The sequence below is a fragment of the Danio rerio genome, chromosome 17, assembly GCF_052040795.2.
Source record: "Danio rerio strain M-AB ecotype USA chromosome 17, GRCz13ab, whole genome shotgun sequence".
Classification (NCBI taxonomy): Eukaryota; Metazoa; Chordata; class Actinopteri; order Cypriniformes; family Danionidae; genus Danio; species Danio rerio.
This window is the reverse complement of record NC_141037.1, coordinates 13,888,527-13,914,518: the sequence shown is the minus strand read 5'-3', so window position 1 is coordinate 13,914,518 and position 25,992 is coordinate 13,888,527. Positions and strand designations below refer to the sequence as shown.

The 25,992-nt window shown below is 34.4% G+C and overlaps 2 protein-coding genes and 1 long non-coding RNA gene across 35 annotated transcripts in view; 1 reads left to right on the top strand and 2 right to left on the bottom strand.

The window, feature by feature from the left end:
* The window catches only part of ralgapa1 (Ral GTPase activating protein catalytic subunit alpha 1), a 161,912-nt gene extending 153,944 nt beyond the window's left edge, over positions 1-7,968 (bottom strand). For all 26 annotated transcript variants that reach the window (XR_015513095.1, XR_015513092.1, XR_015513089.1 and 23 more), the window contains exon 1: positions 7,637-7,968. Coding sequence is in view for 8 of the 26 variants with exons in the window: in XM_087290133.1 (XP_087146259.1) it covers positions 7,637-7,742 (106 nt within the window). In the remaining 18 variants the exon portion in view is untranslated. The remainder of the gene's footprint in view (positions 1-7,636) is intronic.
* A 3,122-nt stretch (positions 7,969-11,090) lies between these two features.
* brms1la (BRMS1 like transcriptional repressor a) lies at positions 11,091-23,416 on the top strand. Of its 8 annotated transcripts, none has more exons than XM_087289583.1 (11): positions 11,091-11,559; positions 12,490-12,580; positions 14,157-14,284; positions 17,430-17,509; positions 17,707-17,803; positions 17,883-17,972; positions 18,401-18,465; positions 18,552-18,591; positions 19,809-19,822; positions 22,373-22,499; positions 22,592-23,416. In XM_087289583.1, exons 1-10 carry the CDS (start codon positions 11,424-11,426, stop codon positions 22,466-22,468), a joined length of 837 nt encoding a protein of 278 aa, XP_087145709.1. In that variant the 5' UTR covers positions 11,091-11,423; the 3' UTR covers positions 22,469-22,499; positions 22,592-23,416.
* On the bottom strand, positions 22,765-25,370 carry LOC147839942 (uncharacterized). Its single transcript, XR_015513110.1, has 2 exons — positions 24,755-25,370; positions 22,765-24,587 (listed from the first exon to the last, which is right to left on the bottom strand). It is a non-coding gene; the product is annotated as an uncharacterized LOC147839942 (long non-coding RNA).
* Positions 25,371-25,992: the final 622 nt, after the last annotated feature.

The window sequence follows — 25,992 nt, the reverse complement described above, 5'->3', positions numbered from 1 at the left end:
ATTCATTCATTCATTTTCTTTTTTGCTTAGTCCCTTTATTAATCTCAGATCGGCACAGCGGAATGAACCACCAACTTATCCAGCATATGTTTTAAGCAGAAGATGCCCTTCCAGCTGCAACCATTAACTGGGAAAAACCCATACACACTCTTTTACACACATACACTACGAACAATTTAGCTTACCCATTTCCCCGTTACCACGTCTTTGAACTTATGGAGGAAACCAGAACACCCGGTGGAAACCCACGCGAACACAGGGAGAACGTGCTAACTCCACACAGAATTGCCAACTTACCCAACCGAGGCTCGAACCAGTAACCTTCTTACTGTGAGGCGATCGTGCTACCCACTGCCCCCGTGACGCCCGATCGCAAAATACGTAAACTCAGAAACATTCTATGTAATTATAATATAAATACTGCAGAACAACTTACATGACAAAGTTTAATGGCTTAGCACTAAAGGGTCTGTTTGCTTAAATCTCCAACCCTAGGAGAATTCTATCCAACAGTGATGTCATCAGCATGAATCAACTTTAAGATCTGGGGTAGTTCACGAGTTACTGAGTGCACTGCAATCTGTTGAGGGAGGCCATTTAGTGATTGACTTCACATAAAATATGACTGTCGGTCACATCAGCAACTCTGAAGCCCTCCATGCTAAAGACTGCAATTGATCTGGTGCACAGAAAGGCTAGCTGAGTAGGACTTCTGCAGGCTGCAGTTTAAACTAAGTACAGCTTATATTCACATTAAAAGACAGTTCGCACAGTTGCCCTTGTATAACAGGTAGTTGTTTAACAGTACTGTGTGCTTTCTATGAGAGCTGTTTCTCTGCAAACACACCCATCCGTTTATTTAGGCTACACTTGACTTCCTCTGGTCAGCCAATGCGCAAAAAAAAACTGTTGTGCACTGATCTGGGGCAGTGTTTAATATGTGACTGTTTAGAAGCACTTTACAGACCAAATATAATAGAAAAGTACAACCAGTTTATGATATGCATTTAAAAGTAATGCTGGAATCAACAGGGGCCTGGTAATAAAGGAAAATAAAATATCTTGGTAAATATAATATTTTGCCATTATTAGATGGCATATTCTTTTTTTTTTTGTCATTCACATCATTCAGAACGTTATGCTAGCTAAAAGTCTGCAGTCTGTAAGATTTACAAATTAATAATAAATGTGATCAGCTGTGTAAGAATAAATTAATAACAATAATTGCCCAGCAAGGATTCTTAAAATGATAAAAGGTTACTATAAAGACACTGATGATACAAAATTGATATTTTTAAATAAAAGAAAATAGATTATAAAATAAACTAACAATGTGCACAACTGTTTAAAACGTTTAGAATTTTTATTGCGCATAAAAAAACAGCATAATAGATTGATTGAAGACTGGAGTAATGATGCTGAAAATAACTACAATTCATTTTAAAATGCATTGAAATCAAATATATTTTTAATATTACTACTATATATATTAAAATATATTCAAATTAAATATTTCCCAATATTACTATTGCATTTAAAAATGCATTCAAATCAAATATTTCTCTATATTACTAGATTTTAAAATGTATTTAAACTAAATATTTAATAATATCACTACTATATATTCAAATACATTCAAACTAATTATTTATCAATATTACTACTACATTTTAAAATGCATTCAAATGAAACATTTCTCAATATTACAAGATTTTAAAATGAGTTCAAACTAAATATTTTTATTACAACTACATATTAAAATGCTTTTAAACTAAATGTTTATCAATATTACAACTACATTTAAAAATGCACTCCAGCTAAATATTTATTAATATTACAACTACACATTAAAATACATTTATACTAAATGTTTATCAATATTACTACTAAATATATATACATGCATTTATACTAAATGTTTATCAATATTACTACTATATATTAAAATGCATTTATACTAAATGTTTATCAATATTACTACTATATATTAAAATGCATTTAAACTAAATGTTTATCAATATTACTACTATATATTAAAATGCATTTATACTAAATGTTTATCAATATTACAACTACATTTTAAAATTCACTCAAACTAAATGTTTCTCAATATTACTACTATATATTAAAATGCATTTAAACTAAATATTTCTCAATATTACCACTACATTTTAAAATTTACTCAAACTAAATGTTTCTCAATATACTACTAGGTCTGGGCCGATAAACAAAATAATATTGAATCACAATAAAATTTATGTCAATAACAATGATAAGCTCTGGACATTTTTATTCTATATTGTTATAAAAGCTAAAAATGGTTTGTCATTTAATGGACTGGGGTGTCAAAATCAATTGTTTCTTCGGTGCACTGCGATGCAGATGGGGATAATTCGATATCGGTTCAGTAATGGATCATAACCGGCTATTACATACTGACGTCATTTATCTCCTATGCGCGATGTCGCAGTTGAATACTATGGCGAAGGAGGCGAGGGTGACTAAATAAAGCACTACTACCATTTACCTTTCATTGACACTGAAGGCAAAGCATACAAGCCGCATTTTCACTACTAGGGAGAGATGCTGTAAAAATCCATCTCTGCCTCTCTCACACACTTTGGACATTTGACCCGCTGGCCTGTTTGTGAGGAAACTTTTCCTCTCCTCTCGGCTGTTAAAGTGACACTTGTAGATCCAGACACAAGAGCGGCTTTGGTGCGAGTTTTCTCCATTGTGTCTATTATAGATAACCTGTGATAACCGCGCAGCATGCGCATATAGACTGTAACCGCGGCTGTTCTTCCCGCGTCACTCATCGGTTAACGACGCTTTCATTTCTAAAGCCAAAAGCAGCCCTTTTTTTTGAGCGGGTGAAGACAATGACGAATCATAGGAGTGTAAGACAGCACTCAAAAAGGAAGCGGTATAATATTTATATTAGTTTGTTTGTTTGCTATAAATGCTCATGCTGTCTTCTGTGCATGTATTGGAGTTTTGTTTAATACATTCAAAAAAAAGAGTGTTTTCTTTGAGCAGGTCAAATTATAGGTACAGTTCATATATCTTACTGCTGTAAGATAATATTAATATATTTATAGAGTTTAATTTTAAAAAATTCTTGTGTTGTGAAAATCGAATTATGTATGGAAAGCATCGTTAATGCAGCGAGATATTGAATTGAACCCAATCGATGGCATGATATTCGTAACCGAACCAAACCATGAGACCAGTATAGGTTCACACCCCTAAAATGGATCCTCAAATTTTTGTGGCGTCAGTCATTGTTGGGGTACTCTTTCAAATCTGGAAGCATTAACAACTTATATCCTAATATATATTGTTATTGTTCAATATGGAAAATAATTATCCAGATTGCATTTTTACCATTTTGCCCAGCCCTAATTACTACTACATTTTAAAATGCATTTAAACTAAATATTTCCCAATATTTTCCCAGAGATGGGTTGTGGCTGGAAGGGCATCTGCTGCGTAAAAACTTGCAGGATAAGTTGGCGGTTCATTCCACTGTGGCGACCCCGGATTAATAAAGGGACCAAGCCGACAAGAAAATAAAGAAAAGATTTCCCAATATTACTGTCTGTTTTTATTGTATTTTCATCAAATAAAAGCAGCCTCATAAGAAAAATGTGCTTTGTACACCAGTTTTTCCCAGTTACTCCCCTTAAAAAATTTAAATTTAAGATTTTCTGTCATCCAAACAGAACAACATGGTTGGATATATATATATTTTTTTTTAAATCGCCTTTCCAACTTTCAGTTCTGAAGAACTTGACGCTGTGCAAAAGTGTTCCTATTAAACAACTAAACTGACATTTAAACAATCCTTTTTTTCCACCGAGTTGGAGGAGGCAGTTTCCTTGCCATTCAAGGCAACATCACAGATCTCAGTTTCAAAACAACCAGCAGACTAGCACAATGGCACCAGGAAGCCAGATAACACCACACAGAGCAATTCAGGAAACAGGGTCGTGATAGGACATTAACTCCAGCGCAGACTAACGCACCACATCTGACTCTTTAACTACAGACACCGACTGCACCTTCACTGAAGAATCTGCAATGTTACATAAACAATCCTCATGTCCGACATTCAGGAAGTCGGTGAAGCTTTAAAGCTAAACAACTCAGGAATCTAGAGGCAACTGGCCTGAGACGGATTCCTCCTCGGACTTCCTTGACTAATCCCAAAGGAAGTGCTGGTTTATTTCTGTTATTCAGTGACGTCCCAAGCCAGTCCTGAAGAACCAAATCTTTGCTGTCCCCCACCCAAAACATCAACTAATCTCCAGCGGCCAAGAAACATCTTTTTCCTTCAGCATTGTGCTTGACAGGCCGTGAACTTGACAGTTTACAAGACGAAAACGTTCTCGTTTATACCAGAATTTAATATCTTATTCATTAAAGCAAATGAAGTTGACAGGTGCAAAAGTTTAAATATTAAATGAGATAACCATTTGACATTAATTGTATGTGTAAACTTTGTATATTGAAACTGTTTGGGGATATTTACGCACAACCAAGACTCTGCATTTTAAAAATTAAAATAGCGCAACGCAGAAATATAATTTATGTCCACTAAGAGGAACGGAGATGAATGGAGCTTGCTGTCATGTCCACTTCGGTCATTAAAATGCAAATCCTCAGTCAAAAATGAGCGGTCAAAAAATTAACAAATTAAAGGATAGAGAAAGGAAGGCCTTAAGGAATGCTGGGAAAGCATATATAAATTTAAAAACAGCATTAAAAACCCGGGAAAAATCCTTCGAAAGAGGTGAGTGGAAGATCAGTATATGTCATCTCTCTCTCTCTCTCTCTCTCTGAACGTGCTGAGGAGCATCAGCAAAAGCAGTTAATATATCAAAATAAAGCACATATATATAATAAAGCTGTATCAATTAGGGATGCTCTGATCGATCGGCAGGAGATCAACATCGAACGATAATCACATTTCATGACTCGATCGGTACTCCCTGATCTGGCCGATCTCATAAACCAATTACAAGCGTTTGTGTTAGTTGGAGATGAGCAAAATATTTGAAAGACCTTGCATGTAGTTAGGCCCTTTTTTACAACTAAGAACTGAAACTTCTGTGTTTTTGACAACATTGCAAGTTCAATAAAAACTGGCTGAAAATATTAGATACTACGTTTGTCGCAATACCCTTATTTAATCTTATGGTACAGGGCTCGAAATTAACCTTTTTGCCTGGTAGCACCTGTGCTCCTAACTTAAAAAATTTAGGCGCATCAGCCAAAATTTAGTCGCACCCACCAATTATGAGCACCGTTACTACAAGTTTTATACAAACATATTGATTGTATTTGAAATTAACACTAATCAAACTAACAAGCAAAAAAACATATATAACGTTATATGCAAGCGTGAGGAAAATATGTCTCAACAAAATCCCGTTAACACAAGAAAATAGATTTTTATAACATAACTGAGTGACCAAAGCTTACACGGAGCACTCACCGGCCCTGCACGCACTGCTTGAATTAACGTGTTAACGGTATAACTAGTAAGATGTGTCATTATTTGCAACTGTAGATGCCATGGTTTCTAAAACAAAATCTGTCAAGTGTTATGTTATCTTCATTCTCATCTTCAGCGCTTTACAATTTTTCGCGGTAGTAGCTCTCTGTCATCCAAAGCCAGAAGGCACTGAGTGATTGACAGCTGATATTAACCAATCATTCGCGTTCAGTGCTAGAGCAGTGGTGGGCCAATAAGAAGAGCGCAAAGGCAGGGCAAGCATTACGGACTTGGATTTGTTTACTGAAGCAAGTTGACATGACAACTGTTTTAAACCATTTCCTAGCGCTGCGTTTCGCGTTTCAAGTGCAGACAAAAAGCTTAGAGATGCATTCTGCGTGAATGTCTCCCGAATCCGCGCATGTGCTGAACATTTTGCAGTAAAAAGTGGTCGCACAACACAATTTTAAACACTCGCAGAAATGCTCCCAAATATATTTCAAGGTCGCATAGATAAAATTTCGGGCGCATATGCGACCAAAATGGTCGCAATTTCGAGCCCTGTGGTACTATACCAGCTAAAGTATCATGATACCAAGTAGTATTGCGATACTGTAATTCATAACTCAAATTATAAAAGAAATGGTCAGAAATACGATATTTTATGTCATAATAGGCCTACCTGAATGAAATTCATAATACCCTGAGGCTAAAAAGTATTACTTGCATCGCACTAGGCATGGGACGATAACTGTTTTCAAAGTATACCATGGTTTGGAAAAGTCAAGGTTTTAATACTGTCCCTAAGGTAAGTGTAAGATTTTTTTATTTAAATTTTTATTTTTTTATAGAAAAGTTTCTCCAGCAGACAAAATTTTCAAAGATGCCATTTTAAATCATGGTAAAATTGTATTATTCCTTTAACTGCCCAACCAAGAAAAAAATGCTTGGATTGCATTTCTTAACTCCTAATGTTGCTAGTTAACACAATCAATGCATTTTTTTTCAACACATCCCATAATTTCTAAAATATCAACCTCTAACAAATGGTTGATATGTCAGTTTATGGTAAAAGTACCAGAATTAATACATATACTATGAAAAATCTGAAAATATGTAGTGTACGACCAATTTATTTACAAACAATCAAAATAAAACAGTTTTGAATAGTAAATCATCTTTATTTTTTTAAGTATGCCATAAAATATTGTAAATTCTCATTTAACATGTTTTATTGTTTTGTTTTGTTTTTTACAATAAAACCAATTCGATGTGTAGTAGTGCAACAGGATTAGATTTGTTTGATTATTTTTGTAAACCAAAAATGCTGCAGTGTAGGCCATTATTTTAACAGTCATTTTTTTTAAATGACTTTATTTAAAACAGTAAAAACATAGTTAACCATTTGGTAGGAAGGGCATCTGCTGCGTAAAACATATGCTGGATAAGTTGGCGGTTCATTCCGCTGTGGCGACCCCAAATTAATAAAATGACTAAGCCGAAAAGAAAATGAATTAATTAATGTTTTGAAGTCATTCTTACAAAGGATTTCAACCTGAATATTTAAAGTACCATGGTAAACAATGAAGCGAGCATGTCACTGAACTAATATGCAAATATAAAACCTACCTTACCTCAATTAATTGTATTATCCCATGTATCGCATTATGTCCAAATGTGTAAACATATACATTGCATGCATCATGGAACACACAAGCTAAAATCTTTTTTAAGGAAAATGTCATTCATTTAACTGCACTTGGGGTTTACTATTAAACCTTGTAGCAAATGAACATTTATGCAAATTGTTCATGTATTCAACATCAACAAACTGAAATCTCTAAATTTAGAGGTTACAGTTGAAGCAATGCATGTGTCATATCAAAACAACACCCACTAAAACACTCACCCATACAAAATAAAGCCACAACACCATATAAACTCTATGTATATCTGTCTACACCTTTAAATGCAACTGTGTCAGTTATTGTCAAGCTCTTTAAAAGAACAAAAAATTGTGGTAAACTCCCTATGGACTACTGAAGGTACCTTCAATCTCTTCAGAGTATAGCATGCTAGCTCCCAGCAAGGCAGCAGTGGGCTCCTAAAATGAGTATAAATAACGTTATTTCTCACCGATAACGATCCTCAGATGCTTTAACCTCGTCAGCACGTCCTTCTTGGGGTCCAGCACTTTCTGTGTCGATTTCCTGACATCTCCATGAGGCTTTTTGGAGAACATTCCGAGATGTTTTGAAGAGCTAATGATAATCTTCCGTTAATTCCCTCAAACATGGACGGGCTTGTCAGATCTACGGCTCGAAGGGTGTTGTGGGTTGTAAGGAGACGTGAGGATTTGGGGGTGAGGCGTGCATTTTTGCAGAGGAGGTCAGACAAAAGAAAAGAGCAAGCAGCCTCCTCTCTGTGTGTGTGTGTGTCTTGTGAACTACACACCTCTCTGAAGATCTGAAAACATGGCGGAGGACGCGACATGAAAAACACCTTCATCGATGCCAGAGCCATTCAACGCGCACGCAGACGTCATCAGGGCTGAGGCGCGCTCCAAAATATGTTTCTCGATCGTGTTATTCCTTTCACTACATACATGCATTATATGGAACAACTCTGATATTAGAAATAGAAATCAATCTATGTTTATATCCACGTGGTTTAACAGAAATATAATATAGGCTAATTCTAATAAATTTTTGATAAGTGTGGCACCTTCTTGTCTTATGTACAATTTATCTAGTAATAATTTTCCTTTACCTTTTGAAGAATTTTATGCAATGTAAAAAGCAATTCCTTTAGGCCTAATTCAACTTATAAAATCTCATTTAAGTTTTAATGAAAATGTTTTTAAAGAGTCAGAGCTCAGCTCAAATGGAATTAGCCTATTCGACAAAAAAAATGTAATAATAAATATATTCAACAAATTTTCCAAAATAAAACGTATATTGTTCCTAAGGGCAAATTTGACTGGGCATCCTTTATTGATCTAATAGACTGAAAAAAACTTGGCTATTACCTCAAAAGTACTGTACTGCATTCCCAATAAAACAGAACTTCTTTAAATATATCCAGAGAATAGTAGTTTGGCTAAGTATGGATGTTGATAGTTCATGCTCATTTTGTAAAACTGAAGAAGAACCGGGATTATTCAACGTAAAAACACAAAAAAAGATTTTGAAATAGCTTATCTTCATAGGCAATTACAGTACATTGCTTCTTCCAGCCCCTTTCAACTAGGGTATTATTTGCAACAAGATAAAACCAATATATCAGAAAACTACAGTAATAACTTTTATTTTGTAAGAAAATATTTTATTCACGAACAAATTCACGAATTCGCAGCCTTCTTTTCACATTTTTTTAAGAAAAATGATAGATTCATGGATTATTAGAATAATTATTTTGGAAATATTATGGATACATAAGTTTCCCTTTCCTCTTGCTATATATTTAAATCTTTTTTATTTGATAGGACAGTGGAGTTGGGACAGGAATACATGAGGAGCAGAGAGAGGGGGGAAAGATAGGTCGCCATGAGCACCATGGTGCTATATGTCGGTGCAATTTACCACTATGCTACTGGCACCGACGGTATCTGAAAGCTTTTAGTAAGAAAAAAAAGGTACAAATTTTAAAACTAAAATAATTTTTGTGTATATATATAAATTTTTTATTTTTTTTGTTATTAATCTATTTATTTTGTTGATTCAGTTTCAAATTCACAAATGTTGATTTTCAACAAAAAAAACAACAACCCTGTTTTACTTTGTTTTATAAAGGAACTTTATTTGAAAAATTACTTTTGTACTATTCAGCTTTACTGTTTAACTATTAGTACAATAAGTACTAATAGAAAGGCCATTAAAACTGTCAATTTGTCCTCTTTTTTTCAACATTTTAGATCAATGTAAAGGTCCTGCTTGTTTGTGATTGTAAGAATTTTCTTTAATTATTTACAGGCCCATAGCCAGGGGGTTTGGGTGGTGTGGGTGGTTCCACTCCTCACTGACAAAGGTCCAGAATGGGGTGGGGGACAGCGGGGCACAGTAACACTTTTTGGTTTTGGCCAAATAAAAATCAATGTATAGGTTATTCATTTCCCCCCAATTTCTGTTTAACGGAGAGAAAGATTTTTCAGCACATTTCTAAACATAATAGTTTTAATAACTCATCTCTAATAACTGATTTATTTGATCTTTGCCATGATGACAGTAAATAATATTTGACTAGATATTATTCCAAGACACTTCTATACAGCTTACAGTGACATCTAAAGGCTTAACAAGGTGAATTAGGTTAACTAGGAAAGTTAGGGTAATTAGGCAGGCTATTGTATAACGATGATATGTTTTGTAGACTATCGGAAAAAAAAATAGCTTAAAGGGGCTAATAATTTTGTCCTTAAAATGGTGTTTACAAAATTAAAAACTGCTTTTATTCTTCACAAAATAAAACAAACAAGACTTTCTCCAGAAGAAAAATATTATCAGACGTACTGTGAAAATTTTCTTGCTCTGTTAAACATAATTTGGGAAAAATTTAAAAAAGAAAAAAAATTCAAAGGGGGCTAACAATTCTGACTTTAAGTGTATAAATGTTTATCAAGAGATGCTGGGAAGTTGTATCTTCACAAACAAGGGTTTCTTAATAAAATAAATAAAAGAAAATAATTGTATTGACATTTTATGTAAAGTAAAACAACGAATCAGTTCACTTAGATTAATTAATAAAAAAGTAATGTTTCTTTTTGTTTTTTTATGTTTCTTAATGTTTTTTTTGTTCTCAGCAATAATAATAATAATAATAATAATAATAATTTTCTCTCTGTTCCTTGGTTTCTCAACACTTAAGTTTGAGTTTTAATTTTTATTTTCAAATTAATGTATGTGGTTAATCTGGCTTTTTCCTTTTCTTTTTTGTTTTTGGTCATTCAAATGTCTTCTTAGTATACTGTCTGTATATTTTGAGGTTTTATTTTATTATTTATTTCATTAGGATCTTTTGTTTCAAAGTAATTTTAATTTTTTGAGAATATATTTATTAATCCATTTAATATTCAAAATTTGTTTTGTGTGTATAGATTAGCTTAAGGTTTATTACACACATAAGTTCTAATTTATTTAAAAATGTTAATATTTTGTAAAGTAAAAGTGAACAGTAATGAGATATGTGTTTCAATTAAAACAATATAAAACAATTACCATATTTATTTTGCCATTTGCTGTATAATAAATTAATAATATGGAAAAAAACATGACAACTAAAAACCTGTTGTAAAACAGAAGTTCATTTTTGAGATTTTTTCATAGTGAAATGGTCTCTGTTCTAAAATAAACTGTATAATAATATATAATTATCGATAAGTTCAGTAAGTTAAGTTGAAAACACAATCATTTAATCAAGTCGTCGATTGATTCATACAGCCTGTTTTCATAGTCGTAAACACCCTCTGCCCGGAAAGAGTGCCGAAGGGGAATTGTAGTTCTTCAACTAACAAAATACAACAAAACCATGCGCCGTTGGATCATCATAGAAAACTACAGACCCCAGAACTCCACAACAGCGCACATTCCGCGCCAGTGTCCCAGCTTTCCATCGAGTAGCATGGCTTACTGAAGAAAAACAAAGCTTTTTTTTGTTTTTTTTACAGAATATTAAAATAGGTTAAAGCGATTTTATAAGTTAGAACTTCCCGTTTTATTTTCATCCTATAACTTATACATTTAACGACAAATACTGGTCATACGCAGAGTTTGAACGTTCGTTAGCATGATACATGTAGATGTTTATGTGCTTGTTTTATTTTTAGCAGTGCCATCAAGTTAGCAAACACATCTCGTTAAAGATACTGATTTGAAGGTTAGAAGTAAAATAAGTAGATTTCTCAGTAATCTTCGTTTAACAAGACGGTATGCCAGTGCACTCGAGAGAAAAGAAAGAAAGCAACCATGAAGAAATGGAGGTGGATTTTGCAGAGCAAGAGGGAAGCAGCTCAGAAGATGAAGACACGGAGAGCTCTTCTGTCTCTGAGGATGGAGAAAGTTCAGGTATGAACCACATTTTGTATTATATGTAAAAAAATTTAATTAACATTGATAAGAATTGAAATATAATGATGATTGTTCTCGTCTGACATTGATTGCAAGTCAGTTGACAGCCCTCTTAAAGGGATAGTTCACCCAAACTTATTCACTCACCTTTTACTTGTTTAAACTTTTGAGTTCTGTCTTCTGTTGAACACCAAAGAAGACATTTTAATTAAAACTGTTATCATTGACTTCCATAGTATCTGCTTTTTCCACTATGGATGTCAATGGTTTCAGCATTCTTCAAAATATCTTCTTTTGTATTCAACAGAAGAAAAAAGCTCATCATTTTGAAACTAATGGGCCATATGCACAGCTACTTTTTTAAGCCAATGATGAATGTCCGGTTAAAGCTTTATGTGACGGTTTTCAATTTCATAAGGTTCCCTATACAGCTTTAATGTTGTAATGTAATTCAAATATAATCAATTAAATAGACTTAATCATCCATTTGATTATTAAAGCAAGAAAAAAAAAGAAACATAAGACAATTAATTTACAGGTTAGCTCAGAAGCTCCATTAAAAATACTGGGGTAAAATTAATTTCCATATTTTAAAGACAAGTCATGGAAAAAATTAATTTAATGCAGTTTTTCTTGTTTGATCTGATACCCACTTTATATTGTATCTCAATCAGGCAGTGAAGTTCACTGTTTTTTAAGAAATCAGATCATATACGTGGCCATTTTGTATGGGATAACAATTAACCAGAAGCCCTAGGCTGACTGAAATTAAAAGTCTGTGTGCATATACCCCATAGAGGGAGGGTAAATAGTGACACTTTCATTTTTTGGTGAACTGTCCCTTTAACATGTATCAGATTCATTTACTACTTTAACTTTCTTTAAATATTTGCTCTGTTAAAAGATTTAATGTCTGTCTAATTACAGAAATGGACGACGAAGACTGTGAAAGGAGAAGGATGGAATGCATTGATGAGATGACCAATCTGGAAAAACAGTTCACTGACCTCAAAGACCAGTGTGTTTTATGCTTATATTTAGTTTTTCAGACAGGGAAATATTAAAATGACGTACCTTTAAAGCAGGGATGCCCAAAGTAGGGCCCGCAGGCCAAAGTTGTGACCTTTGATTTGACCCGCCATCCCTTCTGAGAGCAGAGACTGATAGAGAGTGTTGGGTCGAATACTTTTAACACAGAGATCATCATATCTAATTTGACATAAACCTTTTTGTGTTTTATTGCTGCGCTACAAAAAAAGACTGAAATTAAATGTTTTAATTAAATGTTGTAAATAAATCAGATTTGTTTCCAATATAAATACTGTCACTCGACAGATAGACTATGCTGAAGACATCAGCGAGCAAATCAAAGCAACAATCAGTCTAAATCTGTTATGAATGAGATTGTTTTTTTTTTACTGTATTAAGTTTATTATAAAATGTCAAATAATACTGTATTAGTAAATATAAAGCAGTGTTTTATAGTCATTTTTAAACATCATTAAATAAATTAGTAAATTAGCCATGGAAACTTTATTTACCTTCGGCCCAAAAGCCTCAATCAAGTTTGTTTTTGGTCCTTCATAAGAAAAGTTTGGGCATCCCTGCTTTAGAATAAGCCCTTGAAATAATTAATAATAAAAAAATGTGAATGGAAAAGATGTTAAAAGAACATGTGTTTTATGATCAATCACCAATAAATGTAACTGGTAGTTAGGGCTGGGCAATTAATCCAAAAGTAATCGAAGTTGACATTCAGAACCTGTAATCGATCTAATTTTTCCAGGTCAGTTATTTCAATTACTTTCCTTACAGCATGTGGAGTCACGTGACCTCGCTCTGTTAAGTCTGATTTATACTTCTGCGTCGAACGCACAGGTTTGATCCGGTGCAGCCTTCGTGCTATCGCATACCAGCGCCAGATGCCTTGAGACGGCATATTTTCTATTACATTAAAGATATTATTTACATCAAAATATTTGTTTACAGAAGATTCAAGAAATGCACTGTTTAAAATATTATTTACAGGATATACAAGTTATTTTATTTAGAAGAGATTATCAGCTTATTTTCTGCTTTTAGTATGAAAAGCATTTAAAATAATTATTAATAATTATTGTTTCCAAAAGTGCAAGTTATTTAATTTCAATTTTTAAAATAAAAAAAGTGACTTTTGGTTTCAGCCAATGTGTGTTGTCTGATGATCAATTAATAATCATAAATAATAATTAGTGTATGTTTCCTTCAATTATTTTAAAATCAAGTGATGCACCGTTCATTCAGAAATCTCTTACTTGTAATATGTGAGCATATTAACTGTACAAAATTTATCAGAGAACTATGAGGGCAAAATTAATAAAATAATTGTTTATTAACCATAATCGAGATAAAATGTTCAATTAATCGAGATTTTGATTTTAGGCCTAATCACCCAGCCCTACTGGTGGTATAATGTGTTCCCATGTTTCTGCTGTCATTATAAATAATCACATTCTGTGGTTACTATTAAATATATCAATCTGTGCAGGCATTGCATTTAGCTTACATGTACATTTTCACTTTGCCCAAATTGTTTTTTTTTATGCATTTGTTAGGTTATATAAAGAGAGACTGAATCAAGTCGATGCCAAACTACAGGAAGTGATGTCAGGAAAGGCAGCAGAGTACCTGGAACCTCTTGCTACCCTTCAGGAGAACATGCAGATTAGAACTAAAGTTGCAGGTCAGTATGATGTGCAAACTATACATGGTCTGCATTTAAGTCTTTGTTCAAAACAAACTCTGTGGTCAAAACAAAACAGAAATGTTCCTGTCCAGGGGTCCGTTCTTCGTACGTGGATTACTCAGTTAGCTGGATTTGGATATTGACGTTTTGACACGATCCAGGATCGTTTCGTTCTTCAAAGCTGATCCGAGAGTTGTTGTCATAGCAACAGTTCTGCTAGCTTAATCCTGATCGGGAGCAGGTTCAATTTATATAAACAGGATTAGATCGGCTCAGTTCAAGCAAAGATAATAGAGAAAGTATGTACCGAATTCTGATATTTTCTTACACTAGTAGTTAAATACACTTGGGAAAATAGTAACTATTTTAAATATATAAAGTTATAGTTATTAATAAAATAAATAAAGTTATACATATTAATAAAACGTATGCAATCTGCACTCTCGAAATTAAAGTACAAAGACTGCCACCTGCTGGTGCAAAGAGAAAACATATGAACTTTTTAGATCGCTTTAGTACAATTTGTGTATAATAGAAATGCACAATGTGTGACTTTAAAAAAAAATAAATTATACATTAATGCAGTCATAAACATGTTTTGACAGTTAATATGCCAGTGATTATGCTTAACAAAAGTTGCAGACGCCTTTACCAATATCAAAATGCTTTTGAAAACATCCAGTTATTCCATACAGCGATTAAAAAACGGCTATTATAATAAAGAAAATCTTTTCTAAATGTAAAACTAAATACACGGATATGCATTAAAATACATGATGAATACTCTTGACACATGAAAGAGTAAAGCCTGCAGCTCACAACAAATGTGGAAGGTTATTGTGAATCATATTTAACAAGCCGTTTACTGCTAATTTGATGTAATTTTGCTCACATGGATAATTGAATATTAATCAGATGATGTCATCACGCTGCTGTGCCGTCAGCCAATCGTTGCACTGCTGATCATGATTTCGAGGATCGATAGATCTGTCCTTCACAACACACGCAGCGATCTCAGATCAGTTTATCCTGACATTCTAATCTGATTCGCGAACTTGTTTGAAGAACCAAATTAGCGAGAGATCAGTTATCAAGATTAAAAGATCCAGGATCTGCCAAATCATCTTAGATCATTTAAGTGAGGTACGAAGAACGGACCCCAGGTGTTTGATATGGGTTGCAGCTGAAATCTGCAGGAAGGTAGATCTCCAGGAACAGGGTTGAGCACCCACGGTCTAGATACATCAGGGCCTGGTTTTTCAAAAGGTTTAATCCGGATAAAATTGATCCGGATTTAGTAATCCTGTTTTTGCGATCCGTGATCATGTAATCCAGCTTACTTTTTGAGCCAGTTTTTCAAAGCAACATGGGATTAGATCAATCTGATCTGGATAGGAACTTTTCAGGATCACTAAATCTGGATTACCAGTGCTCAAACAGGATAGGAAATCACAATGTAGAACTATAGATATGTGAAGAGCAACAAGTAGAATAGCCAGTGTGGGGTCAATATAACTTTATTTTTATTTGAAATGAAAACGCACACATTTAAAAAAAAAAGAAAGGAAAAACATCCTTTTCCAGCAGTCCGCTCATCTGAGTCCTACAACACAAACACTGTACATTGAGGATATTTGTAACAAGTTTCAAAAGTTGATGCATTGAATTAAAAAGACCATGTCAAAACCTCCACAATAATTTCAGACTTCCTCATCTGATGTGGAGAGACCAGCTTGTCTAGGCCTAGCCTTTAGGAGGCGGATCTTAAATTTGGCTTTTGATTGCTGCAGTTTGATTAGAGTCAGTTGTTCCTCTGTCAGACGAAGCTGTGCTTCTGCCCTTTCAGACTCTTTTTGCAATTGTTGAAAGTGATTTAAAAAATCAGTCATTGCCATTCTTTGCATTTTTTTTTGTTATTCTGTAATCATTGCATGCATCACTCATAAATATTCTAAAAATAAAAATATTTTCCATTTTGATGAATATATATATATATATATATATATATATATATATATATATATATATATATATATATATATATATATATATATATACACACATATATATATATATATATATATATATATATATATATATATATATATATATATATATATATATATCAATTAGTGACAGAATGAAATGTATTGTTTTTGGTCAATTTTGGCAGCTGTTTGGGGATTATTTTATGAGGCCAAACTCTTTCTACTTTGCAGTAGGCCTATACGGAAAGGCTGAATACGTTAAAGCCTACCTAATCACTGTAGCCTGACGAATGAACAAATACAATTAAAACCTTTTGAATAAATAGGGTATCTTGTAAGATACTGCATGATCCAAATATAGTATTATTTTGATAAATTTTGTAAGTTTTCATTACATTTTGGGCATGAAATCCACGCTGAATCCACCCTTCTGATGGGATCAGTTTAATCCAGATTTTTTAAATCAAAGTGATCCAAATTCTACAAAAAGGTCTGAAAAACCCAAACTAAAGGTTTGATCTGGATCAAAACCAATATTGGATTACGTGATCTCATCCGATTATGTAATCCATTTTTTCTTTTGAAAAATCCATTTACAAGATTTGATCCAATCAGTTATCCAAAATCCTAGTGGATTACTTTTGAAAAACCGGGCCCAGGTAAGGAGGGTGTGTACCAACCCATGTATTTTTAGTTTAATTGTTATTGTAGAATAGATAGGACATCATTGACGTTGAAGATTTCTTTTTCATATCTTTTGTTTAATAGATTAGATTAGAGGGGATTTGTTGTGAATATTAGTAAGACTGTTTGGTTCTTTTCTTCAGCGCCACCCATAGCCAGTCTTTTTAACATTTCGTTGTTTATTGTCTTGACATTGTATATATTGTAAATACCTCACTCACTGATTCACCCTCACTTTTTGTAAATAAATCATTTATTTCTTCACTTATTCTTGTTGTCCATCCTTACTTTGTAACACAATTAGTTTTTTGCATAACCAATTCCTCAGTGCAACCCCCACTCCACTAGACAAAACAAGTTATTAAACATTAACAAAGAGATAAAAATCACATAACATTTATAAACTCTTTAACAGTGTTAAAGTGAAAGGGAATGAAAGTGCATCATCTCATGGTTGAATATGTGCTCAGGTATCTACAGAGAGTTGTGTTTGGAGTCAGTGAAGAATAAATATGACTGTGAAACCCAAGCAGCGTTCCAGCACTGGGAGGTGAGATATACAGATTTAATCCATTGTTACCGAAACAATGGTGCGTGTTTAAAAGCCATACACTGAAGTGTTGATATTGCTTCAAGCTGTTGTAGCATACCTCTAAAAGCCATTTGTCACTTTTAACATTTAAATTCACCTTAAAGATTAAACAATGCAAGTCAGTCCAATTTAATCATTTTTTTTCAATCTTCCAGAGTGAGAAACTTCTATTATTTGACACAGTTCAGACTGAATTAGAGGAGAAGATCAGACGTTTGGAGGAAGATCGCCATAGTATAGATATTACCTCAGGTACTTGTTGATACACCATCACAAATAATGTTTTTATTTATCTCTTATTTATGCTGCATTTTCATATTTTCCCATACAGAGCTCTGGAATGATGAGTTACAATCAAGAAAAAACAAGAAGAAAGATCCCTTCAGTCCAGACAAAAAGAAAAAGCCTGTTGTTGTATCAGATATCCTTTCAGTGGGTACAGAAAGTATTCAGACCACCTTCATTTTTTTACTCTTTGTTATATGTGCAGCCATTTGCTAAAATCATTTAACTTCTTGTTTTTCCTCACTAATGTACAAAGAGCACCCCATATCACATAGTCCTCAGTATTCAGACTCTTTGCTCAGTATTTAGTAGAAGCACCCTTTTGATTTAATACAGCCCTGAGTCTAACTGAAAAAGATGCAACAAGTTTATCACACCTGGATTTGAGGATCCTCTGCCATTCCTCCTTGCAGATCTTCTCCAGTTTTGTCTGGTTGGATGGTAAACATTAGTAGACAGCCATTTTTGGGTCTCTCCTGAGATGCTTAATTGGGTTTAAGTCAGGGCTCAATGTTCATTTTGCTTGAATATCAGTATACTTTGTAGGTTTCTTAACATGATCACGCCCATATATTGTTTATATGCTGCAAGACCTGGATATACTGGAAGACTGGACTGCTATTAGAAAGGTTAAGACTATCAAAATCTCTACTTTTTATATGTGAATATGCTTTTGATTATAATGTAAGTAATGCAGAACGCTAATATCTTGTAGGCCATGGCAACATTAGGACCTCACAGAGTAAAGACTGATGGTAAGATCATATTCATTACTCTATTCATATTTTTTTGTTTGTGTTATGGTTAATCCACCAGTGTATGTTGTGTCAGCTATTTAGTCACAGTCGTATTTCTAATAGTGGTGTAACGGATCACAAATCTCACGGTTCGGATCACATTATGTTTTTTTTTATTCACATATCATTTTTCAGATCATTTGCTTTGCATTTATTACAAAAACAGTACTGCAAGACACTTTTAGTTTAACACAGAACTTAGAACCTGTAATTTTATTTAAAATAAAATGAAGAAATAATCAGCTGAAGAAAAATTCACTGCTACTCCTACTGTTGCTGATAACGCTAAATATAGAAATCTAACATTATTATTTGCATAATCAAAATATATTTTTAGTCTCATTTTCAATAAATGATTCAGTCATTCACTTATTATACTTCATGTTTGACTGCTAGGTGGATCATTTTTGAAGATTGATTCAGTGGCATATTTTTGATGTCTGGTTGTCGCCACCTATTGGTTAAATAATGTAGTTTGCTGCCTACAACTTCCGTTTCGAGTGTCAAAATAAATGCATATGATGGTGATTTTAATCTTTACCATAAACATTCGTGGTTTTATCTAAACTATAAACTGTTATCCCAGTACTTCTGTGTGATTTGACTTTATATTAATAACTAACTCAAAAGACTAAAGATTTAATGTCATTAAACATTTTTGTGTTTTTCAAGCACAGATTTGAATGCAGCGATTCGAAGGATTATAAAACATTTGCAAATCACCATCATCATTTATAATGCATGTTTGGTTGGTGTTGAAATCTCGATCTTTTTATGTTTAATCGTGCAGCCAACTCTGAATGCATTAATGTAGGCTAAACATGTAGTGACAGAAAACACCTTTAATTACCTAAGAAACCCACCACATCCCAAATGACCCTCTACAACTTCTTCCGTCATCATTTTATTTTACAGAAAAGCCTAAATGGTTTCATTCGTGTGATTTGAATGACACGAGAGGCGATGGGTACAAATTTAGGATTAATCTACAAGTAACAAAAATATGAATTAGCCAAATCCGAAAGTCACCTGTGTTCCAAACCGTGGGTTGTGATCTGTACAAATCACAGATCAACCGTGATCCCTTACACCCCTGATTTCTAATGCTTAAATTGAATTGTTATTCATGAGTTTATGAGTCCGAAAAATAGTAAAGCAATTATTTTTTTTTTCAGATGTCCAATTACGGGTATGTACTCATAGTCCTTAATTGAAAAATACATTTTAATGGTTGAATGTTGTGCTTAATTTCTGACTTCTGAGAGATGTTGAATGTGCCAGCTCAAATTTGTGTTAAAAACAAACAACAACAAATTGAAATGATGAAACATCGAGAGCTCTAAAAAAATGAGTCTGCATTAAAGAACTTCACAATGCTGTATGGTCTTGAACACAAAGAGGACTAGTGTCTGCCAAGTTGTTGTCAAGTCGAATGCTGGGACTAGTAATACATGCACAATGGAAGGAGCAGGAAATGAAAGCTGACCGAAGCAGATGTTAGACACTTCAAGAAGTAGGAAGAACACAGTTGATCTGTGATTTTGCTTGCACAAACCAAAATAAATAATCGGGTCCAAGTTTAGTGGCTAATAGCTCCTGCCCTTTTGCTGAAAGCTGCGACTGTTGAGTCCATAAAGTAGGGCTGCACATTCACTATATATTTATATGCATATGCAATGTTTGCATTTGCAATAGTCACATCGCAGGAAATGCAATGTTGAGTCTTAATCAGGGCTTGACATTAAAACCTGCCAAATGCAGGTAGATTTCAGCTGTGGCGGATTAGACAGACATTCCCACTAGCCACTTTGTGCTGGTTAAAAACAATTTTTAAATTGTAGTTTTCTTAAAAGCAAGATTCGACAATAAGGATGGCCCAATATGCGCACAAATGTGATCTTAGAATCAAAAAGCTGCACGACTGACAAAAAAAAAAACGTGTTTGCGCAAGCAAATGAAAGCGGGTGAGAGGATCACTCGTGCGCACATATTTTTTTTAATGTTACAGCTTTATTCCAAAATGGATTTAAGTGATTTATTTCCTCAAAATTCTGACACAATGTGAAAAAAGATTTTTTTTTAATTGTTGCTAATTTATAAAAAAATAAAAAACCTGAAAAATCACATGTACATCAGTATTCACAGCCTTTGCTCAATACTTTGTTGATGCACCTTTGGCAGCAATTACAGCCTTAAGTCTTTTTGAATATGATGCCACAAGCTTGGCGCACCTGTCTTTGGGAATTTTTGCTCATTCCTCTTTGCAGTACCTCTCAAGCTCTATCAGTTGGATGGGAAGTGACGGTGTACAGACATTTTCAGATCTCCCCAGAGATGTTCAATAGGATTTAGATCTGGGCTCTGGCTCGGCCACTCAAGGACATTCACAGAGTTGCTGTGAAGCCACTCCATTGATATTTTGGCAGTGTGCTTTGGGTCATTGTCCTGCTGGAAGATGAACCGTCTGCCCAGTCTGAGGTCAAGAGCACTCTGAAGCAGGTTTTGCTTCAGGATGTCTCTGTACATTGCTGCATTCATCTTGCCCTCTATCCCGACTAGTCTTCCAGATCCTACTGCTGAAAAACATCCCCACAGCATGATGCTGCCACCACCATGCTTCACTGTTGGGATGGTATTAGCCTGGTGATGAGCGGTGCCTGTTTTTTTTTTTAAAGGTAACGCCTAGTATTTACTCCAAGAGTTCAAATTTAGACCAGATCAGACCAGAGTATTTTGTTTAGAATGGTCTGAGAGTCCTTCAGATGCCTTTTGGGAAATTCCAGGCAAAGAGTGGCGTCCGTCTGGCCACTCTACCATACAGGCCTGATTGGGGGATTGCTGCACAGATGGTTGTCCTTCTGCAAGGTTTTTCTCTCTCCACAGAAGAACGCTGGAGCTCAGACAGAGTGACCATCAGGTTATTGATTACCTCCCTGACTAAGGCTCTTCTCCCCCGATCACTTAACTTAGATGGCCGGCCAGCTCTAGGAAGAGTCCTGGTGGTTTAAACATCTTCCACTTACGGATGATGGAGGCCACTGCTCATTGGAACTTTCAGAGCAGCAGAAACTTTTCTGTAACCTTCCCCAGCCTTGTGCCTCGAGACAATCCTGTCTTGGAGGTCTACAAACAATTCCTTTGTCTTCATGTTTGGTTTGAGCTTTGACATGCACTGTAAACCCTGGGACTTATATAGACAGGTGTATGTCTTTTCAAATCATGTACAATCAACTGAATTGTCCACAGGTGAACTCCAATTTAGCTGCTGAAACCTCTTAAGAATGATCAGTGGAAACAGAATGTTCCTGAGCTCAATTTAGGGAAATAAAAGAATTCAATCCATTGTGGAATAAGGCTGTAACAAAAAAATGTGGAAAAAGTGAAGCGCTATCAATACTTTCAGGATGCACTGTATTAAAGGACAATTAAAGGGATAGTTCACTCAAAATTGAAAATTCTGTCATTTATTCACCCTTTACTTGTTTCAGAGTTTCTTTTTTCTGTTAAACACAAAAGAAATATTCTGAAGACGGCTGTGCTGTAACCAATGACTTCCATAGTACAAAGTTTTGGAACCTTTTGAGGGTGTGTAAATTTACATTTTTGGGTGAACTATCTCTTTAAAGTGTTGACCTCGGATGAATGTAAAACTATTGAGTCCTAAAACAAAATGATTAACCTATAAAGTATAATAATTTAGTTTATTAGCGACAATAAACATTTGCATAATTTGTTTTAGCCTCTTCAAAGATTGATAAACTCCAACACAACGCCCGCTCAGAGGACGGACGCTTGTTTTATGATGGAGAATGGTACAGCCGTGGACAAGCTATAACTATCGACAAGAAAGACGAGTATCCTACGAGGTGAGGGATCTTCACGCAGACACCAGGCTCATATTGATTATTCTGCAGCTCTTTTGTGAGTTATTTTTTCTGCTGTCTTCTCTGTTACGCAGCGCTGTAATAACCACAATCAATCACGATGAAGTCTGGTTTAAACGAGTCGATGGGAGCAAATCAAAACTTTACGTCTCGCAGCTTCAGAAAGGCAAATACACCGTAAAACATGCCTGAAGTCTGAAATGTTTAATAGTGCCATTTTATGTACAGTATATCATGATTTAAATACTTTTTGGTGTTTAAAACAAACATTGGTGTTGTATTATTTTGTTGTATATTCAGCATTTTGTTTTTAAGAGAGATTATTACACCGATAAAAGTTCAAAAATGTGTTATGATTGCAGGAGGAATGATCATTGAGCTCATTTTCCTTGTAAAGTCTATTCAGCGGTGCTTCAATGTAATTCTGATGTGTAGTTATTTGTATTGCCTTGTCTGGCTACTTTTTTACATTTCTGCCTCATCACTGTGTTCAGGTACAAATTACAGTCATGATGTCCTTCAAACGGCTTGTGCAACATCTTGTATGGTATACAGATATATGAAGTATTTTTAGGAGTGAATAAACAAGATGTTATCACAGATTCTCAGAGTCTTAGGTTTTCAAAAAGCTGTCTATTGCGCTCTGAGATGTGATCTCGCTGCTGTTTACAGTCATAAATGTCGTTAAATCTTTATATGATTCATTGTAATGTGCATTTCAGTTCTGCTCATTGGTGTTGTAGCACCACCTGTTGTTTTTGTTGTCCTGTGCCTGTTTGTTTACTTGGTTTATTCATATTTTAAAGAAATATGAATATGAAAGTCCTTTTGAATTGTTTTCCTTCAGTTTCTTATGAATTTATGTTGAACAAACATTCAAATACAGCATTATAATATTACGTTGTGTTGTCTTTGTTGACTAAATTCAGTATATGTCAAATCAGAAAATAGAAAAACTAAAAATAGATTTAAAATCGCTCCCTGAACCCTCATTCACAATTCCACACATTAGTCCACTAACATTATCCACTTAAAGGTGCAGTAGGTGATTGTCTTCAGAAACACTTTTTGCTGTGCTGGTTGAAAGACTCTCCACATTCCAATAGTATTAATTAAAGTAAATTATCTAAATGTATTTATATGTAATTTTTTATAGGTAAGCATAGATTCAAATTTTTAATCTAGATTAATCTCACTGTAATCTCGGAATTAATCTAGATTAAAATGGCTTATTTGAATATGTGTGCTAGCCAAATAATAAGTCTTTGAGAACGGTTTTCTCAAGCAAGGTGGCGCATTATACCAGGGGCTTATCTCCTGTTTCCAAAATGCATCACAAACTGCTTGAGAAACTGTTCTACTATGATAATTGGTGATGAAAACAAATTATGTTCAATAACATGTATGTAGGCCTACATAAACTCCGAACAGCAAATAATTGTATTATTTTTTTGATCACCTTAATCCGACTAAAGTCATAACTGAACTAAACAGAAATAGAATAAAGAAGTGAAGTATGCAGATATTAGTGGCATTAATGAAGTAAACACCGCAATCAAACTATTCCCGTCATGCAGGACTTTTCGCCATATTTTCCAACAAGATTTACTGCTGTCGCGGCTGTCAGTAAAGGACCGCACACACATCGTGAAATGCAGAAGTTTTTTTCTTTCTATTTGGCGTGCTTTATTAAATCCCATAACACTCCCGCCAGTCCTTACCCCTTATTTGCATCTAATACTCCAGTTTGTCACAGGGGCATAAATGAAATGTTCATGGGTGAAAGTGAAACTGCTAAACAGCAGTTAAAGTCACCCAAAATCACAGGAAATTCTTACAAGCGCTTCACTTAAACACTTTAATTATATTATTGTCAATTAAGGCAAATAACTAGATTACAGATGTCGCTGTAAGCGTTGTCGGTATGTCTTTAAAGTAAGTGAAAGATCAAGACGGGCATCTTGCTGATTTAATCCAGAAGGACACTTTTTTGTCAGACGGCTCAACGGTCAGGTATACATCCGCGTTAAACTATCAAGGTGAAAGTCATTATAGCTTGTGCAGAATAGACTTAGCTCCCAACCCAACTTTGAAAATAGATTAACGGGGATATTTTTTTTATCGCGTGTAAGAGTCTCGTGTTAATGCTGATAATGGCCCACCATTAGTATTTTTATATTCTGGGTAAGGCATAAGACAAAAAAAAAGTTAATCCAATTGAAATGTGTCTAGCGGACAATTCCCATAATTCTGATAAGTAGCCTAAACTGTCACATGCCCCTGGACATGAGTAACGGCGGTAAAAACAAATGCTGGACCAAAACTTTTTAAAATCCCGAAGCAATATTGGAGATATTTTTGCACGCTGGTGGTAGAATGACACAACTGCTGAAGTATTTCTCTTAGACAGGTAATGTAACTTTTTACACTATTTTAGTCACGCAACGCTTAGATTGTGTTGTTATGAATGGGTTATATATGCACAAAGGTGTTGTTCAGCCACTGAATTCTTCCTGTGAAAGCTTGCTTTACAGCATCGATAATTTAGATTTTTATTTAGTTTAACAACAAAACAAAAGTAAATAGCCCTATTCTGCCTAGCCTGCTTTACTGAGCTAAAGTTGGATTTATATTCACATTGGTTCATTTTTGAACAATGACAACCTGTGACGCGCTCCCTATATTGTTTACCGTAACTCTGAATATTTAGTCCTTAACCTCCTTAGGTGTGAAAATGAAATTAAATATGTACATATTTGTTAATGTTTAAGACCCTACATAACCCGACTTCACCACTAAATCAGTTTGTGAAAGTTAGAACGACTGCTCACTGGTGAAAGAGGGGACTGTATTATTCCTCTCAAAAAAAGTCTATTCAGCGAGTCTGTAGTTTCAGTGAAAGCTGCTAGGGAATGAAACTCCATCCCACCAACTATCAGAAGATCATGGACTTTTTGTTATTTTCAGTTTCATATTAAAAATTGATTATTGACAAATCAGCATTGTCAGCATTAGTACTGTATTCTTGACACTTATTTATTCTGTTTGTCTTTGGCTTTTTGTCCTCTTCTGCTGCCATAAATCTGTTTTTGTCTTTTAATTTTTTAAATGTATTTTATATATGATAGTATATTCTATGTTATTATGATCTGATTCTATTTTAGTTGTGAATAACATTCTGTAAGGGGTCTACAGATGAAAAATAGCTATTCTTGGCTACTTATAGCACATTTTACAGTAATGTTTATTAATGTGCGTTGACCCTGTAAAACAGGGGTCACCAACATGGTGCCCGCGGGCACCAGGTAGCCCGTGAGGATCACATGTGTTGCCCGCAGGTCTGTTCTAAAAATAGCTCACCATAGCGCCACTTACCAGTAAGCTTCATCTAATATTAAAATTAAAATGGTCGTGCTGAACTGAGTCTGGTTCTCTCAATGTTTTTTTTCTTCACTCCTATCAGGTGAAGTTTTTT